The sequence below is a fragment of the Aptenodytes forsteri genome, unplaced genomic scaffold (assembly GCF_000699145.1).
Source record: "Aptenodytes forsteri isolate BGI_AS27 unplaced genomic scaffold, ASM69914v1 Scaffold15, whole genome shotgun sequence".
Lineage (NCBI taxonomy): Eukaryota > Metazoa > Chordata > Aves > Sphenisciformes > Spheniscidae > Aptenodytes > Aptenodytes forsteri.
Window position 1 is genome coordinate 16,757,547 of NW_008795129.1, and position 20,555 is coordinate 16,778,101.

A 20,555-nucleotide genomic window follows, 5' to 3' on the forward strand; every position below is an offset into this window, starting at 1 on the left:
TTACTTTTTATTGAACTTCCTTCATCTCTTTTGCAGAAAGGTTATAACAAAATACTTCCAACATGCAAACTGATGATCAATAAATTTTAAAACAAGAGTATATTGATTTTCATTATCTGGCTGCCAATAAATGTCCATTTGTGGTCAGAGTCAACAATCACCTGAACTTTTCCCCTGGGGCCACTACTTCAGAAGTCTTTGAAACTGTTGTGATCCTGTTACAATGGTTGCCATTCTCCTATAGAACCGTAATACTGCCTGTAGTAACAGTGGACAATGACAATGGACAAATGGCAGCATGTGCTCTTCAAGATGACTGCTCTTGTTTGTTGTAAGGCATCTGATCCTGGACTTGAGAGAGGGAGGTTAGGAGAGGACCCAAATACCGGAGCAGAGGGAGGGAACCAGTAGGGAATGGCAAAATGAGTGGTGGGAAAGGGAACAAAATACCCTGTTTCGTCACACTTTGTGGTAGAAAGAGGTAAGTATGGTCGCACTGGAGAAAGCATGTGATAAATTGGGGGAAGAAGGTACAAACTGTGAAAGGTGTAAGACTGATGAATGATAGGGAAAGGAAAAGAACGGTGGGTACATCACCTGAGAGTTTAGTAGAATGGTTGCCATCACTCTATCTTTGTGTGAGTTCATTTTTAGGTTGAAATTTTAACCTGAGATTATTATATAAATTTGGGTCTGTCCCTGAATGCTTAGGAATCAAAAATCCAGATATGTGTTACACACATGGATTTGTTTTCCTTCTGTTCCTTATATTCTTTCTGTGTTGGTTTTGCACGTCAGGTTCGTGAATTGGAGTTGGAAATATTATGTTTGCCATATGCTATCAAACTTTGTTTTTCTTTGTATCAGATCATCTTTATTTGATGCTAACAGCTTTGTTATACCAGAAGTTTCTAAACTCTGCCATACAAGAACAGCTGGTGGGGTGGAGGGACAGATGTTTGGTCAAATGGTACTGGGCCTTTCTTGCACTTCAAAGGAGCTGAGCGGAGATATAATATGACTATATAATATAGTTCTGTTTTTCTAATCTGAGTAACTTGAATATTTGCCATAGTTTATTAAGAGATTGGGAGAGCATGTGACCTGTATGAACAGAAATTGCAAAGTGATTCATTAGATAATCTTTCTCTAACTGTGGAGTTTACCCTGTAAAGATGAGAACCTCTGAATTAAATTCATAGTGCCAATGTATGCCCCATGGAAGAGATGTTATAACATTCTGTGATATAAATTAATTGCTTTTGATATTTTAATTATTACCTTCTTTCTTTGGAGCTTCACTTCAGTTTCATCCAAATGAAAAGTTGGATAACTTTTGAATTTAATCTTTGCCCTAATATTGAGATCTGAACATCTTTCTTCTTGTGCATGAATGCATGTTCAGTTGTTATTTGAATAAAAGAAGTATTATATAAGCAGTAACCATCAAGGTTTATTAAGTGTGGAGATCTTAGATGTACCTTAAACTCCCTGAACTGCTGATCATCAGAAACTGGCAGCGTCTACTGAAATGAGAATCATTCCATCCCTGCTCTGTTCCTTAAGATTTCCCCTTGTTATCCATTCATGGCCACTATAGGAGGCCATGCAAGTTCTGGGCTAATTGAAGCTTTGACTGATAAGGCAGTCTTTATACAGTCTTACATAAAGTGAGGTTTTCCTTAAGGTTCACACTACATTGTCTTGACAGTGAAAATCTAGGCAGCTATAAACAAGATCAATAGAAATGTGTAAGCATTGTTGGTGACAACATAAAAACAGGGACAAAACAGAAATACTCAGTGAATTTTTTTAGTTTGGACATCAATATTTACTGGGAAATGAGATACTGCCAGTATCAGTGTTTGTCATTATTCTTTTTGTTGTATGTTGGTCCCCTTAGAGGCAGAATTTCTGACTATGCTACAGGTAAGGGGAAAAATAACAAGTTAGCTGAAGCCTGTCTATCAGAAAGACACTTTAAATGCCAAATATTTTGTAACTACCAGTATTTTGTGTAAATATACTGCCTTTCTGTTACACTGTGTTACAAGACTTAAGGCTTAAGTTCTGAAGAAATAAACCAAGTAGGGGTGGGGTTGGTGTGTCTATTTTTGATACAGATATGTGCATTATAATAATAATTTTTCATCCATTTTATGTACTTTAAGAAATTCATATTGTTTCTAAGTATTTTCACTGAATGGGGGAGACTGAGGAACTCAAATGCAGAGACAGTATAAAAAGGAGGACTTTAGTTAGATAAATTATAGGTAGTGGATTAGTTATTGACTTTCATCTCAGGTAGTGTAAAGCAAGAACTGCTAATCATCAGCTTCTGATAAAACTAGAAAATGCCATGTCTGAACATCGGGCTAGTATTTTATCATATTAGCTATTGATTTAACACAGCATGAAAGAACTGGTTCTGTCCCAGTAGTGCCTGGTGGGGAGCAGTGAAGGTACAGATTTACTCCTCCTTCAATCTGTTGCAAACTTCAAAGCCCAATTGTGACCACTTAACTACTAAAATTACTAAACTGAGACAATTTTTCTCTTTTTCAGACAAGGCAATGTGTCTGTGTGTAAGTACACATGATCTAGAAGGAAGGAAAGGAATCCCAGCTAAATCATGTCAGGGCAAAAATAATAAATTCAGGAAGCACGGGCAATAAGATCCAAAAATCAGTTTTGACTGGGCTGTGTTATACACAAAGTATTTTTCATTTTCCTTTTTATTAATCAATAGTTTGAGCTAATGTGCTTATGGTCCAAAATACTTGCATTGAAATACACAGAATGAGCACCATGTGGGTACATTTCTATGCAAACCACCTTAATTATGCCATTTTTCTATTTAATTATTCTTTTCATCAAGCATTATTTTATTTTATATTTAATGGTGAAGTCAGAAATTATCCTCTGCTTCTCTCATTGAATAGGGTTTTTCATATTTATTATGATTTGTATTTTTAGGGCTAACTGAGATTTTCTTATTCTGTGTATTATTTTCAGAAATTAAAAAACATGTATTGGTATACAGGTGGAAAGATGCCTCTGAGAGAGTGTGTTATGCTCAGTGAAAAAAAAGACAGTGCCTAAAATAGCTTTTTATGCACTAAAAAGTATTTTTGGAAAGGCCTGCTTAAGTTTCTTTGGTTTAAAATAGATCCTATCAGAGTGGCACAAATGCAGGTGGGACAAAACGGCTGCCTTGGAAACATTTGATTCATCTGCCTTGCCCTCATTTTAAGTGTCCAAAATGAGATCTGTCTTTATGGCTTCCTTTTGTTTTCTACTCTTGGAGTTGGACAAAATGTATAATTTATTAATAGACCTGAGCTCAGTAGCAAAATTGTACTTTTAACTGGAAAGCCTAAAAGCCTAAAAAATACCTAGGCTTTACCCACTGTTAGAAATCCAGGGAGTGAGAGAGCTGAAAAAGATGATGGTAGCATTCAAGAATGGAAACTGCTTCAGCCCAATTACAGATTTTCATTACAGTTGCCGATGTCCGTAGTGTCTGGCCAGGGAGTGCAGGTACAGGCTGATAAAGACAATTAAGTAACAAATGGAGGAAGGAAGTAACGCTTGGACGCTTCATTCTGGAAAAGGAAGGAGCTGGTGGAAAGTACCAGCAGATGTCTTGTTACTGTTAGCAACGGGAACCTAGGCTCCAGATGGAAATACCAGCTGAAACAAAGATGTTCTAATGAACATTTCAAGTTTTGGTTTATCTGAGATGTTTATCATCCTTTACCATGGTGTGAGCTAATTAAAAAATCTTAAGCCTCCTTAAGATTTTTTTTCTCCCTTCTTCACTGGCTTTGGGAGCACTCTCTTTAAAGGTTGGCCCTTATAGTATAAACTCCTCCCCTTGGAGGAAAATGGCTCCATATTTTCATTTTCTCGGTTAATCTGTCTGTTGGTCCAACACACTGGAGTTTATCTTCCGTCTCAAAGATTTAGCATACGTTTATGTTAATTATGAACCTACGACACAGCATAAAGTCTTTGAACCACAAGACATTCTGAAGTACATGATTCTGATGTGTAGTTGCTCCTTGTCTTCTAAATAGCATATGTTGGATAAAATGCCTGGTAATAAGCATTATTAAAAAAAGAAAAAGAAAGGAAAAAAGGAACGAAAGCAAGCTTTTATTGAAAAAAAAAAAAAAGGAACCACTATAATATATGAGTTTGGTCATTACAACAAGGAGATGAGTTGAGATGACAAATTAAGATTTCATGAAAGAAACATAAGCTTGGTGTTGTACTGGAAAAAGGCACTAGGAGTTCTCTATTCCACCATTATCCTTAACAATTTTCCCTATAAGGTAATTTTGCAGAGAAACTTGTAGCTCTTACATGTACATTTATTATGTGCATATGCCAGTTCTAAGAGCAAAGATCTGCTGCAGTTAAACCATACTCAAAATAGGCTTATGTTTGTAGCCTAGTTTTGCTGATCTTTAAATTGAAGTTACTTTTATCTAGCAGAGACTTCTGGAGAAGAATAGCAGCCTATATGACATTAGTGACTGACTTCCAATGCCTGATGTGACTTTTTAAAATGTGTTTTAGGAGTGAGAGTCTTCTAGGATTTGATATAGAGACTGAATTGTCTTGTGTGATCATATTGACATCCTTAAACATTTCTGCAGATTAGCCTGAACGTGAGTTGAGGATCAATTTATCTGTCAACAACAGTGGCTTACTTTTGGCTGTTCCTATTCTTTGCATCCAAATTTTCTGTTGATGCCACCGTCGAGACATGTCCCTTTTGCCTCCAAGTCTAAGCGTGGACCTATGCTATAGACAACAGAATTTATCCCACTTAGACCCTCGACACCCAAATAGTCAAGTTGTGAATAACTTTGAACCTGTATCAGGTGTGGTCTTACAGCTGAGGTATCTTTATTTTCAAACTGTCATCTGAGTTGGGGAGAGAGAGTGTTCTCCCCTCTCCAACCTTGTTCTTGCCTTTTCTTCCAGCATTGCTGATTGAAATGACTGTGGTAAAAAAGGATCTGCAAGTTGCAAAACCTTTGTCAACAAATTAGGCAAATATATGCCAATATTTGCTATACATATCAAGGCAAAGGGCACTAACACCACTTTATTATGTGCTAACTAACACCAACTTTTAATTTAGCAAGCTAGATTATCAGACTGGTCTTTGAACACACACAGCGTGGTTACAGGGAAGCACTAGGCTTTTCTGGAAGGTGAATCTGAGAAGGAATGAACTCGAGTGATCTCATGCACAATTTAGAGGAATTTCCATTGACTGAATAGCAAGTTGGTTAACTTAGCCAGCTAAGTAGATGTGTAAAGATAGGTTTTATAATGACATATGATAGTATAATAATGGTTATTTGAAGGAATCAATAGGAAGGAGTTGTATGAAATACTGAAATTAGAGTACCAAAAAGCATATTACAGGAACAGACTAGCACACGTAGGTAATAGTAGATAGCAGAATAGCTGCAAGTCAGCAGTGCAAAAGGCAGACATCACTATGTTGGCCTACAGAGAGGTTACAGTCAAATTTGCAGGAATACTCAGTCACCCTTCATGTGTCAGCTGATGCCTGGCATATTTTTTTGAGATTATGGCGCAAGAGTAAAAAGGCAGACAAACTGTTCTGCAGAACAGCCCAAAGCTGAAAGCACCTTGGGGAAACTGAATTCTGGTGAAAGAATAAAGTAGTGGATACATAGGGACCAAGATTTAGTAATAGGGCGTGGTAATTCAAACAAGCAAAAAGATGAGTAGTTATAATTAAAAAAAAAATAAATTTGTATAAACACGAGGCTACGGGGAGTTATTCATTATGTTTGGAGAGTGCTATCCAAGCCCAAGCAATGCTTATCTGAAGTTTTCCATGTTTGGATTTATAACTCTTGTATTTCGTTATATTACTTTTCTGTAGATGTGGTCTTGTTAAATTGGAAGCAATGGTAGTGAATTTTCGAGCATCCTCTAAAAAATAGAAGGGGGGAGAGGTCAGTTCCAGACTTTTGAATTTTGAAATATCCTTCCTTGTCTAAGTTATTAAGTTTAAAAGGCAGAGCCCAGGTAAATATAAGCTGTTTTTCTAAATACAAATGTCTTTTGCACAATAGAAATCATCCTGTGTTACTCCTTATATTCACAGAAACAATGAGTTACAATTCTCTCACAGGTCACCTGTTTTCTTCCCTACCTACAGCACGTGCAATCTAGCAGGTTGTTTAAGCATCAGCCATGTTGGTGACATACATGGTCCACTGGTCATGAGTTTGAGATGGAAGTAGTTTTGTGGGCAGAAGCTGCATTTTTCATGACCAACATAATACAATGTGTTGTATCCTCATGGGGGTTTGCTTGACCTTCCTCCCTGCCCTCACCCCATAATGAAACTAAAAGTGTGTTTGATGATGATTATTGAAAAGAAGATTTATAGACCTGTGACTTCTGCTTAAAATGGGTGATAGTATCTGTGCGTTAATTTCACATTAGCACTTGAAGTTTGATTTCTCTCTGCTGTTGTAGGAAGCCAACGACATTTGGCGGTGTAGCAGAATACAGGTTTTAAGTTGTGCATTTCTCTTTCGGACTTACCTGCAATCTTTTTTGTGTGCATTCAGGGAGGGCAGGCAAGATCGGGAGTGGCTTAGGTATTGACTTTTGCCAGCCAAGATGTACTGTTGAATTGATTCTTTCAATCAGAAGTTTCATAGGATTTGTAGAATAGTTTTTATTTCCTTTTCGACAGAACTGTATCAGTTTTGGTTTTTTATTTTCATAAGGAAATGCTTGAAAGTCCAGCATTGCATCAGGTTGTATATTAGCGCTATGTAATCATTTTCCTGCTTCTTACACACAATCGATAAAAACTAAGCTACTTAGGAACAGGAAAACCCCTTTCAAATTGCAGTCTGAAGTGTCTAGTCTATTGTTCCTGGATCACCTTTACAGAGAAATGTAGAAGTTTTGAAAACTGAAGTTTGAACACAATTTCTTAAGCAATTTCCATTATTTTATTTCCTGAAGAAGTGTTTTCGTGTTTCTGTTTAAATATAAGCTTTGTTAACTAGGATCACTTATTTTTCTTCCAAATTTGTTGAACTGTATCCTTTCCATTTTTGCTCAGCAAAAAGTAGTTAAGTATCTATTCTGAAAGGCAGAGATGAAAGTGTAAATACTGCAGTACTTAGCAGTCCATTTGAAGATCAGGTCACTTTTTTCACCTTGCTTTTAGCAAGAGCAACGGCAAAACTGACTACTCTCAAAGAACATAAAAAAAAAATCTAATTTATTCCTACAAATTATTTCTGGTTATGCTATTCTTGAGTATTTATTTACATCTAGAGCAGGGCCAAACACTGAAACAGATGCCTGAAGATTTTTTAAACCATTTATATATACCAGGAAATTCTGATGAATTTTCTATGAAAACAGATGTTTGTGGATAAAAAAACCTTTTTGTTTGTTTACACATATTTCACCAAAAAAATCTGTTTAATTTGTTCTTAAAACATTGAGCCTGAAAAATGGAGAGGCTGGGGCAAAAGGATTTGCTGGGCCTTTTGTCTGAAACGCACCTAGGTTTGCTTGGCTGTTCAGGGGGCTGCTTAGCATTTAGGAGGAAGAAAGCTGTTCTTTAATTCAGGTATGAATGAATTTTCTGAAAACAGATGTTTGTGGATAAAAAAACCTTTTTGTTTGTTTACACATATTTCACCAAAAAAATCTGTTTAATTTGTTCTTAAAACATTGAGCCTGAAAAATGGAGAGGCTGGGGCAAAAGGATTTGCTGGGCCTTTTGTCTGAAACGCACCTAGGTTTGCTTGGCTGTTCAGGGGGCTGCTTAGCATTTAGGAGGAAGAAAGCTGTTCTTTAATTCAGGTATGAAAATGTGCAATACTTTATATCAATTATTTGGCTGATTGCTGAAAGTGCGTTGGAGTGAGGGGGCATTGGCTAGTTCTGGCCTTCACTAATGGGAACATTTCAGAATGTGGATGAGTAATTAAAGTATAGAATGCGGAAAATTAGGCCAAAATTGAATAGAAGTGAATAAGTATGCGTTCTGTTGAGCAGATGTTGGAAGCAGATTATTTTGGATACCTCTTTCTATCTACATCTTATTTGGTTACCTGTATGACTCTAAAAATCAGTCATACACCATGTAGATTGTTTCTCTTCCCATTGCCTTTTCTGTTTTTGTGTTGTGATGTATCTGTATAGGTAGTAATTTAGCAAAATATCCTGTCTGCCAGGTGTGGGAACTAGCTGATTGTATTATAATACCAGATCATTACTTAATTCATATGCAACCTAGCCTAGCACATGGAAAGCATTATAAATCTATTTACAGTGTGGCTGGTCTGATGATAACATTGTATTAAATTCCCAGGTGAGGCAATTTAAGCAATTGCTTTGCCATGTGTAGGCCATGGAAATTAACTTCTCATATGCTTTAGTAATAGACGAACTTCATTGTTATGCTCAGATTAGTAGTATAGCAGAATTCTTACAGTCTGGTTACATGTACCCTACTTCACATGTAGAATCATACAGGGGGGTGGTTCTGCAGATCACAGATCTTAATTAGTTTAAGCTGAGTTAATTCATTTCAATTCTAATTTAGCTGTGCTTGCCCATGAACACATTCAGTTCTGTTGGGAAATGTTAAAGCTTGGGTCAAGTAGACAGATTGTTTAAAGCCAAATTGCCAGACAGAACTGAGCAAGTGTATCTGTTTGAACAGGGCTTTAAGAAAATCACCCAATCAGTATGCAAAAATCCTGTTCATAAACCAAGAGCGATCTGCCTGGAATCAGAAATTCTTCCTTGTCAGAAGGTCTGGGTACTGTAGTACATTTAAAACAGCCCCTGAAACTTTCTCTGTCTTGAAGTTCTTGTGGAGAGTAGCTTAACCCTTTTGTGTCGTCGTGTGTTCTTGTGCATGCTACATTTGAATGCAAACATGTACACTGAGTTAAAAAACACTTGTGTGCTTACACTTTTTGTCTATGTATATATAAAAAATACAAAATACAAGGAAAACTTCTATATATGACAGACCTTTACAGACAAAAAACTGCACACAGAACCTCTTAAACCTATATTGAGCTGCCCAGAAATGCCTTGATTTACAAACTCTGTAAAGCTTCTGTCTTTTCTAGAAACATACATATAAAGTACCAGTAGACAGTGGTAACTGACAACTAAGACTAAAAATGTTGACAATTTCTTGATTTGCCTGGTTAGCTTATGTATAGAAGTCATTAACTATTTATAAAATGCATTATGAATTGGGTTCCTTCAAACTGTAGCAGAGTGTGTGACATTTCCAGCTCAAACTATCATTCTTGCATTTGGCTAAAGTACATATTTATAAACAGCTGATAGTTACGAACTAAAAAAAAAAAAAAAATCTAAAAATTATTTAATTACTGAGTTCGGACAAACTGAACTAATTTTGATAGCCACATTTAAAAGTGTTAGCCAATATTACTTTAATAAAAATAAGAATAGTAATTCAAGTTATTGATATTTTGGATAAGTCCTGAAAGAACAAATGAACACTTTAGTTCAAAGGCATTTCCTTTTATATTATTGATTCATTTGGTAGTGAAACTGTGATCAAAAGTAGTATCAAATTATTTATTGATTATGGCAAAGAGTTATACCTAATTGTAGTCAAAGGGTTATTTCTTTTAATATAATTGCTGATTTTCAGATCATGACAGATTATTTCAATAAAAGAACAATGATACAAATATATTTATTAAGTTCAGTCATGATGATATAGAGGATATAAAGGGCCTCTAAAAATTGTATTGCTATTAACATTTATTTCTTTCCCGTGAAGAATATTCTTTTTCCTTTCTTCCATGCAGGCTCTTATGAATGAGAATATCAGCCAGTTAAATCTTTCAAATAAATTATGTGTAACCAAGGACCATCTCAGTCTCTACATATAATTAGGCAACTTGTTCACTGGAGAACAAGCTTATGAAGCATTACGCTCCTCATCTCAGTCTAATAATGATAAATACATTCAACACTAACAGAATCAATGGGGCTGAGTCATTTTGTGAAATTGGGAGAGACTGTACAGTTGAACTACTAGACCTCAAATGGGAAGATTGAATCTTAATCAGAAAAGAAGATTAGGTATTTATGGGTATATATTTGTAATTTCCTTCCTTGTTTGATGTGTATCAAATAAAAATAGGAAAATAATATAATTGAGCAATCTATGCCAATTTGTTGGCTTTTGGTGAAAAAAGAGAAAAACAAAACCTATCTCCATATGATATTCTTGCATACTGTGGAGTGTTTTAGTCCCCCATAGTGATGAAATGAATAATTTAAACAGGCAGCTCTGATACCACAGCCTGTTTAAAGGTTCTCATTTCCTTTAATGCTGTAGACTTCTTCAGCTTGGTTAGTATGAAACTGTGACAGCTGAGATCTCCAAAAGATTTGGCACAATTCAGCTCTTGTAGTAGGTCCGTGGTATGCTTTGTCCTTGCTACGTACATCTGTAGCTTCAGTATATAATCTAGATCCGAACACGAGCAACTGAATCACAAATTGGTAAGCATTGTAACGATTATGATGGTAATAAAGGGTGAACTACACAGGATAAAAAGCTAAAATGTATTGCTCTGAGATGACCAATACAAGGCTTACTCCGCTGCTAGGTTCCTAGCGTAAGGGGTGACCCGCTTCCAAACTTCTTTGTCACAAAGGTAATGAATTTCCTTCTGCTCAATAAAATTTCTAGTGGGTTGTTTGCTGTGCCCCAGTCCCAAGCACATTTTTTGGCATGATTGACCAATTAGGGAAGGTTTGAGGAGGGATTTGTTTTTGCTGAGTTCCTACTGGTAGTGACTACCACGGCAGAGTGTGAGGGAAGCTCCCATCGATAAAGGAAGGCCCTACGGCTTAGTTCTTGCTACTCTTGGGTTTCTTCCTCTGATGAAGTGTAAAATTGATCATAACTGCACTCAAATATAAAAAGATTTTAGACAATATGTTAAAAATCCTTTCTCTCTTTTAGTGGTGAATGTAGGAATATTAACCGACTAAGGACCTGTTACTTGGCCAACAAAGAAATTGAAAGCTGGGCTGATGTTCTCTTTATGGACTTGTTCCATTGAATGTTGTGCTACCTTGGTAATCTTCAGACATCTGCTTTCCATTGCTCGGCACTTGATCTAGTTTAGAATCAATATGATGATCAGTTCATGAGCAAATCTGGTGCTCATAAGCTGTGAGTAACGACTGTCTGTCATAATGATCTAATGAATGACTGTCTCACTTTTGTGGTGTTTCCATGAACTACTGCTATAAACCAATGTTTCCTCGTACTGCTGTTTTCTCTGCTTTCTTTTGCCCTTTGATTTCTGGTCCTTTCCCCATAGGCCTTCATAGCCTTAGCAGCATAGGAAACACTTGTTAATTTTCTACATCTTTAAGTTCAACCAGTTTTGTCAAATGTGTGTTGTTCAGGTTTTTGTTTTTTCATATGGGAAAAGCTCAGTCTTCCTTTCCTATTTAATGGCATTACTGCAGTGTTACTCTGGGTTTGGCGTCCAGCTAGCTAGTGTTCTTCAGAAAAATACATTTGGTTCCTACACATGCGTTTCTTCAATGCTTCTGATATTAGTGTATATTGCTTGTCAAGGTTACCTGACTGTCAGAACTGGGATCACACATTATGTACCTTGAGCTTCACTGAAGCTGCTTTCATTGCCGAAAAGTTGAGGATGTGACTGTTTTAGAAATGCTAAGCTTTTGCCATGCAAATTTGTCAAAATACAGCAGTTGAACTTTTTAATAACTTTTATTTGCGGATTTTTTTTTTTTTTAATATCAAATAGGTATCCATTAGGGGGCTCTCGAGGTTTAAGATGATCAGCCTTGATACCAATGGCTTCGGAGCTTTACTTCCTAACCCTTTTTTCTTTTTGTTTTACAGAAAAGGTCACGGATCGCCTACAGTGATGAGGTGCGGAATGAGCTCCTAGGGGATGATGGGAATTCCTCAGAGAACCAGGTAGGATGCTAATCAAGAAGCCCTAGTGGGTGGCTGGAGGGTGAAGGAGGTCACTGGCACACTGGGCTTCTCAAGCTGCTCCTTAACAGCATTAGCAACAACTCATGTGGAAGTGATACTGTTTAATGCAAAGCTGGGGTCTTAATCAACTTCAAAATGTTTCTTGGAGATCTTACATTTAACCCTTTAACTTGTGATCACTGTCTGCTATCTTAAAAAAAAATCTTTTCTTCTCTTTTCTTTATTATTTAGTACTTAAGAAATAACTTGAAACGCGCTGTTTGCCGACAAAGCCAAGGTCTTCACCTCAAACACATGTAAAAGGAATAAAAAAAGTACATAATGCAGCTTTGATAATAATGCAGTATAATTAAATCAACACTGGCAGGCAAAACAAATGAAAGTGCGCTCTCAGAATTAGGGAGTATCCCACTCAGTTTCCTTGTGTGATTCCTTCCCTAAACAGATTTTCTCTCCTTGTACCAAAAACACAAGTTGTACTAATAAAAGCATGCTTTCATAATGCATGTTGTACTAGAATGCAGAGCGCTATCCATCTCTTTTAATGAAGGAAAGCTTGATAATCCTGAGGCTTTTTTAAAATCTTGTACCCGTATTGTTGTTCTGGACACTACAGTGAGGATCCTACTAGACTACTGAAAATTAGAAAGGCAACATTAAATTCAGGGGAATTTGACCTACCTGTTAATATTTCTTTTGGTGCTGAAACTTGTTTGACAAGCTGTGTCTGAAAGCAGAATGTTTCTTTCTTTTTACAAATCATGTCAGCTGTAATGAAAGTTGTGCATTCTGAGTTAGAAGTTAGTTGAAAGTTTTCTTAAATATCAGATTTTCTCTTCTGACCAGATAGAATTTAAATTATTTTGGTAGTGAAAGTGAAGCTCGTTTAAATGTTACTTGATAAATGCAGTATTAAATAAGGAAATGGAACAGAACCACGTTCTAAAATTTTTAGTATCTTCTACCCTCAATATAAGCTCTGTTCCACTAAGGACTGGAAAAAAGAAAGACCTGGAGACTTATCCCAGTACAATGAATTTTAAAACACAGACTCCTTAAGCCTTAATCTTATACAGTATTTTAAATGTGCTGTGTAAGTTTTAAAGTCTGTAATAGACTTTAGTACATACATTAATGAAATTATACACAGCATACAATATATCTGTAGACTCTGTAGTGTACAGCAGCTGTAGTATCTATGTGAAGGGTCAAATTTAAAAGATACTAATCTTCATATTTATATGTCATAGCAAGGGGAGATTCCAAAATTTGAATAAAATAACGAGGGGTTTATATCTCTAAAAAATGAGTTTATGGAAAGGATGATTTCAGGGAAAAGAGTTTCGCAGTCTGCACGTCATGATCGTAAACTCAGTCCAGTGAAAGTGTTAAGATTCACATTTTATTTCTTTTAAGGTGCTGCTATTTTTACATTTCAAGAAAAAATTGTGTGAATTCAGACATAAAAGGGCAATTGTGATAAGCTTTACTTGTAACAGAATACCCTATGTGTAGGGGTGAGATAAAATATTTTATTTTCGCTTTTTAAGGAATGGTTAAATAACTGGTTCACGTGCACTTTTTGCGAGTTATGATCTTTTTTCTAAACTTGATGGAAGCAACATGGTCTCATCTCAAGGAACCAAATGATACTTTCAACCATTTGTCAACGTGAGTTTTTTCTTCTAAATGACCACTTTTTAAATGGAAGAAAATTTTGGGTGTTAAAGGAGTTTATGTAGTAACCCAGCTTGAAATTGTTACCCCCATACCTTTGAAAGTTCTGAATTTCTTTCTTTTCTTCCTTGAAAAATGTTATGAAATATCACCATAAAGGAGTCAACTAACTTCTTTTAAATATGTGAATGCCAGTATTTTTAAAAATATTATTTATTGTGTTGTTCCAATAATCAATACTACAGTCTTTTTCTTACGAAATATCATTATTTATATTTGTACTTATCTTATATGCATGTAGTTATGAGTACAAGCAGTTAGTGCAAGAACTTCAGTCTGATGTTGAGCGTATCAGAACGTGCAGCTATCCAAATCAAGTGTAAGGTTTGGGTACTTACTATCTAGTGAACATGTTATCTCGATGTATTTAACTCGGTAACCCCAGGACTAATACACTTTCGCTCTTGCACATTATTATATTAATAGAAAGCTTGAACTAGATGATGAAGGGACGCCCAGGTATAACTTACAGCCGTATAAAATATCTGAAGATGTTTCAAATTCTTGCTTTAATTTTGTCTGATGGAAATAAATATAGGTAGATGGACTGACCCTCACTCCAATCTTATGGGACTTTCACTTACCAATCAGTGTGGGTTAGGTTGAATTAGTTAAACTGGAAGGTGGTGGGGTTTTTTTCCCCCAGTTCAGTCACCAAACTTTGAAAGAGGAGAGGAGAGGAGGGATTCCTCTTCTGACAAAGGAGTTGTTGAAAAAAGTTGCCAGCTCAGAATTGCTCCTGTACCAATCCACAAATACTGGTAAAATCTGCAAATAGAAATGCTGAATATCTGGTTAGACTGGGGTGTTATGCAAGGGAAACAAGAGATATGAGCTGTGCATTTTAGGTATGGTCTTTGTCATCATGATAAACATTTGCAAAACATTTTTGGTGGAGGGAGAAGACGAAAAGGAACTTGATGTATACTGGCTAGTACAACCATATTAAGTATCTAGAAATAAATGGAGCACAATTTGGATCCTTTCTGTATTCAACTTCTGTTTTTTGAGTTGAGTTTCAAAGGTACAGTTACAGCAAAACACAGCCAAGTTATAAGCTGTAATGAATAGGTTCATAGGTATGAGTTTCCAGTTGTTCTCCCAAGCAGAAAGATTGAAGTACAAAGAACAGACTGAAGAATTAGCAAATTATGATTGGTCTTTTGTCATCATATTTTTTCCTAAATGTCTCCTATAAGTAGCTGTCATCATATGTAGATGACAACAATGTAGAATACCGTGGCCTTATAATGATTATACCGAGATTTAACTAATTTTACCAGATAAAGCATATAGAAACTTCTTGTAAGAAGTTATAAGAATCATACAATACTGCTATTCAAAGCTTTTTTTTTTTTTAAAAAAATGCATCTTTGTTTGATGAGATAAATAGTGGCATAATGTTCTTAATGCATTTAGGGTTTAGTAAAGTCATTGCTTAGTATACATTAATTTATTCTTAATTTAAATCGCGTGAATGTAGTCAGATGAGGCACATACAGAGGTTGAGAATCAGGAGACATCCCTTCTCCCATCAAAAAAACCCCACCTCACAACCCCAAACCCAAAAACCTACTGTGTGCATTGGGTTGTTATTTATTTTTCAGGAGTGGTCTTAAACGGGCTCTGTTACTTTCAAGTCTTATTTGTCATTCTGGCCACCAATGTTTATCAAACCCCTTGAAAGTTTTGAGCTTTTCAGTGCAATGATACACTACTTAAAGTTGTGGCTTCACTTTAATAATCATAGAACTGTTTTATGTGGTGATTCATATGTTTTTTAGAAAGTATATGTTGGGTTCAGTCAGAAATCCTTCTCGACCAAAATAGTGTCAGGTACAGTATTGCCAGCTTCCTTGAAATATAATAGTATTCCTTTCTCTTTCGCAACTATGTTCATTAATAAGTTTAAATAAATTCGCATTAGGTTAAATTGCGTGTCCGTATACACATACGCTGTATATGTGATTTGTGGTGAACAAATATTTTGTGGCTAATTAATTTCTGACTACAAAGTTCTGATAATATTAGATTTGGGCTTGCTGTGCATAAAGTGTGTCAAACTTCAGCTACAGACCAGGGGGTGAAGTTGGTCAATTTAATTCCCCAAGATCTAAAGAAGGTCGGTATCATTTCATATAGCCCTGGCAGAGCAGATCATTACCAGACACAAATCTGTTCGTTACATGCCGAGGGTTTATAGCAAAATAAATAGACTGTCATCATAAGTTCAGAAAATTGTGTGTTCGACCCACGATAATGTGTAAAGGGCGTTTAATAGAGTTCAGCATTTATTCGTTATCTATATGCGGACAGAGACGGCGGTAGCGTTATCAGCTTTCTAAAAAAAATTTGGTAGTTTTCTATGTCACGTGACGTGCCTCACAGACACACACACACACGCGTGCGCTCACACACACACACAGAGGCACACATCCCATCTTGCTCCCTCGCTCTCTGCGGCACAGTTTTGATTTTAGTCACAGCAGAAGGCTTAGCCACAAGAGATTCCACTGGTTCAAACCAGCGTAAACCAGATTTTTTTTTTTAGCCTACAAAGGAACAGATTACCTCTTGTATCGAATTCTGTATTGAAAAAAAAAAAAATCTTTGTTTCAAAAATATGCTGATTATCATAACCTAAAATGGTGGCTGCACACGGCTTAATGCTGTTTACAGTTGAGCGGTGAGCATAATAAACATAATGTTTCAAAATAGAAAAGTAAAGGTAACACAATTTCATCAAGAGCATTGTTAAATGGAGGAAAAATACATCTTTTGTTAATTTGAATGAATATCTTTCAGCCAATGTTAAAAAAAACCCAAACCCTCTCCCATTACTTAGCTTAGCTGCAAATCCCATGCAGAGCTTAAATTCAGCCATGCAGCACAAACAAGATAGAACATTTTTGTTTGGGACCTATTGAAAAAACAAATGTGCAGCATTTTAAAACTCTCATTGATTATAGCAGGGTGGCATGCCCAAACGGGCTCTATTGCGGGAGAGTAGTTTTAAACTTTGGCCCTTTAAGTATCATAGTCAACTGAAGAATGGTGGCCTCAGAAAGAAAAGATAGCTATGTGATCAACTCCCAGATCGTCTCTTTCTAAAGAGCCTTAATGTTTGCCTTTTTGGGGAAAAAAGGGGGGGGAAGATCTGGAGAAAGAGACCAATTTATGATAGGCCAAGCACTTGAATTTAAGCGCCGGTTTGGCGGACAATGCAGTTTTCTTTATACCAAATTCTAGGAAAGTTCTTTTAGCTATGTACTGAAGAGCCATTTCAGTTTAAGTCCGTGTGGTAGTAGCCCTCCTAATTACATCTAGTTAGAGCCTTGTTGTCCGTTTTGGTAACGGGGTGAGGCGTACGTTCAGTTTTAGATGAGCCATATGAAACAATAGAGAATAATGGAGGTTCTTTTGTTTCCTTCATGCTGGCGAGACTTTATTAGCAGTAAACATTCTCAGCTTACACACGTGTTGAAAATTAGTGTTATGAAACTGTAGGTGAAGTATCAGCATAAACTGAGATAATGATGTAGCTGTTGTAATTTCGAATTCAACTGGAATCGGTGAGAGAACTGTAATTTTTTATAAAGAGCCACTCTTACGCAGACATTTGTTGTGAGTAATTATACGTTTTGTTCCAGTACAAATAATTTATCTGTCTCGCTAAGGGGAGAGAATATTACAACATAGCTTGATAATCAGACTGGGGATTTATTTGGTTTTATAGTAAACCTGCCAGAGCAATATGATTAACAGTGTTAGATTGTGTTGACTTACAAGCATAAATTGATAAATATAAATGTATTAACTATATAAGTATACACACACACCTATGTGTGTATATATACACACACTGTGTAGTGGTCTAGGATTAAGAACCTGGAATGGGTCTTTTCTGAGGGAAATATGTTTCATGTTGTTCCCTATTCCTTTGTCTATTTTTAAATATGCTATGCAATAAATCATCATTCTGAGCCATGTAACTAAGCTGCGCTTCATTTTTTTTTTAACTGGAAAAAAAACTCTATATGAGGTTCAATAATAAAATTAGATAATATAGTTACATTAGAACTTGGGTATATAAAAATTGAAATACTGGTTACATGCTATAAAGATGCAGTCATCTATTAGTAAGTTAAATCTGCTAGTAAAATAAGAAATCAGTTGTCACAACTAAAATATACAGAAAACATTCTGAAAACTTGTATATACAAAACCACTTCAGCTGTACAATCTTCGAAGAGAGGAATAGTAAACTTGTTTTTTTCTTTATAATATAGACTTCTATGAAGTCATTCCCCTTTATTTCATGATGGTGTCTTAGATGTGGTTTAAAAGAGAATTTCACACTATTCTCTTTGTTTAATGTGACAGTGTGAGAAAGTGATCTTTATTCGTTCAAAAAACTCTGCATGTAGTCTATGTTTAGGTTCTTTTAATGTGTTTGTCTGTGATTTTTAAATGCTAAACATGTAAACAGATAAATTGTCAATGTTAATTCTGTATCCTGTCACACAACTGATCTTTCTTTCCTGCCATTTCTTTCCTTTTTATCTTTTTTGTGCGTTCATGTTGCAGTTGATAAAATTACGTGAAGAGGTGAGTACTTTCTTGCTTTTTGTTGTCTAGCTTTCCCTTTAAAGCTGAGTTTCTAAATCTGAAGTAGATCTTTTTGTTCATTGTTGCAGGGAAATCTACACAAAGCAAAAATATTGATTACATTGCTTTAAAATATTCACTGTTGTGCCTCTTTTTCCCTAATAATTGTATACTTACATAGGAATCTCTAGATCAAACCTTAGAAATTAACATTCTTTGATAGTGGAAATTTTCATTAAAGGCACTAGAAAAAGAAGGGGAAAAAAACCCTATTATTTGATCTCTGCTAGAAACCCATGATTAAATCAGATACAGTAATAATCATGTTTGCATCACAAAATTTTTGATAGGGTAAATACATTTATACGCTGGTACTGAAAGTGAAAGCATTGCTTTGGTAAAAACCTGTGCTGAAACACTGTAAAAATTACACAGTATTTCACAATGTTTTGAGTTTGGTGTGAGGTATTCAAGTAGCTTATGTATTATATTGGATATTGTACACCCACTGAAAATACAGTACAGGTAGACCTATGCACACATATCAATATTTATTATTTATTTGTGAGTGCTGTAGATCTGTAGGTGTAACACTAGAGATCAGTATTCCAGAACACCTTTCTTCCAGTTATAAAATGACTCATAAATATTTAGAGAGAGAAGCCTGTTTTAATGGTCAGTTCCTCAAATGTTTTGGTATATTTTCTGAAATTAAACTCCTCTGTTACTTACTGCTGTAGCAAAGCAGGTATCTGAACTGCTTCTTTTATTATTTCCTGATAGCTGCCAAAAAGAAGGTCTCAGTAAAGTCAAGATTACTTACAGGTCACATTTCTGAAGGGTTTCGTACAGAGAGTTTGAACCAGTGAAGTATTTGAATAAATATATTTAGAAGCACGAGTATTTTAACATCACGTATTTGTCTGGTATCTTCTTTTTGAAACGTGTGCCTAGACATATCAGTAATGAATACTGAGCTCTGCAGGAAATGATTTGTAAGTTTTAGAAATGGTGATGACAAAGAATTGTAAAGTAACCAGGTTAAGGACAATTACAGAGAATTCTGTGAAGTATTTGAATAAATATATTTAGAAGCACGAGTATTTTAACATCACGTATTTGTCTGGTATCTTCTTTTTGAAACGTGTGCCTAGACATATCAGTAATGAATACTGAGCTCTGCAGGAAATGATTTGTAAGTTTTAGAAATGGTGATGACAAAGAATTGTAAAGTAACCAGGTTAAGGACAATTACAGAGAATTCTTAAAAACAGTTATTTGTGATACAAAAATTCTTTCACTAGCTCCCTGAATGCTTTATTTTTCCCTCTTCTTGTGGAGCTGATATTAATATATAAACAGTTAACAAAAAAAATTAAACAAAATAAACATGTAACCACATGAAAGCCCTCCCACCACTGCTGAGCTCCCCTCCCCAATAGTCCCAGTATTTAAACAGATGACAATATTGTTGCAAAGGTTTGTATAGCCTGATTTCTGAGATTTTTCAGAAGAACAAGGTTCATTTGCTCATCCCTTTAACATCTGCACGTCTGCTCCTGTGCTTTTGTAAAAGAATGTAGGAGGATCATTTTTGCTTGCAAACATAGATTATAGTTTTATAAATATAAAGATTTCTAATTTGTACATTTAATCTGAAAATTTAATCAGATATAAAAAACAAATCTGCTACTTAACTGCTCTTCTTTTTGAAATAGCTATGAAGGCAAGTAAGAAAATTCAAGATGTTATTGCAAAGGGCTGCAACTTGGGAGCTATACTGAACTCAGTCATACCTTTTGGAGGTTATAAATCCTCTTTGATAGCCACCTAAAAACTTCTGACATTGCTTCTGGTAATCTTTATTGCTTTTCCTTGCTAGCCTCATAAGTTACTTTTTCCTCTCTCTGCATATAGTGACAGCAGCAGCAAGTAGAACTAAATAAAGGGATTTATTATTTTGTCTAAATCAAAATTGTACAGGTAGAGAGAGGAATAATTTAAAAAACAATTGTTAGTATTCTGTTCTCTGCGCTTAGGTACCCACTATGTGTTGGATAGGTTGTAATTGCAATGGTGTTTTTATACCCAATGCAAAATGCACATTAAAGTTTAAATGAAGGCTAGT

General features: G+C 35.6%; 1 protein-coding gene across 1 annotated transcript in view; it reads left to right on the forward strand.

The window, feature by feature from the left end:
* The window catches only part of VTI1A (vesicle transport through interaction with t-SNAREs 1A), a 282,249-nt gene that overhangs the window by 37,983 nt on the left and 223,711 nt on the right, over positions 1 to 20,555 (forward strand). The window contains exons 4-5 of the mRNA XM_009278083.1: positions 11,984 to 12,061; positions 18,407 to 18,427. Of these exons, the coding sequence (XP_009276358.1) occupies positions 11,984 to 12,061; positions 18,407 to 18,427 (99 nt within the window). The remainder of the gene's footprint in view (positions 1 to 11,983; positions 12,062 to 18,406; positions 18,428 to 20,555) is intronic.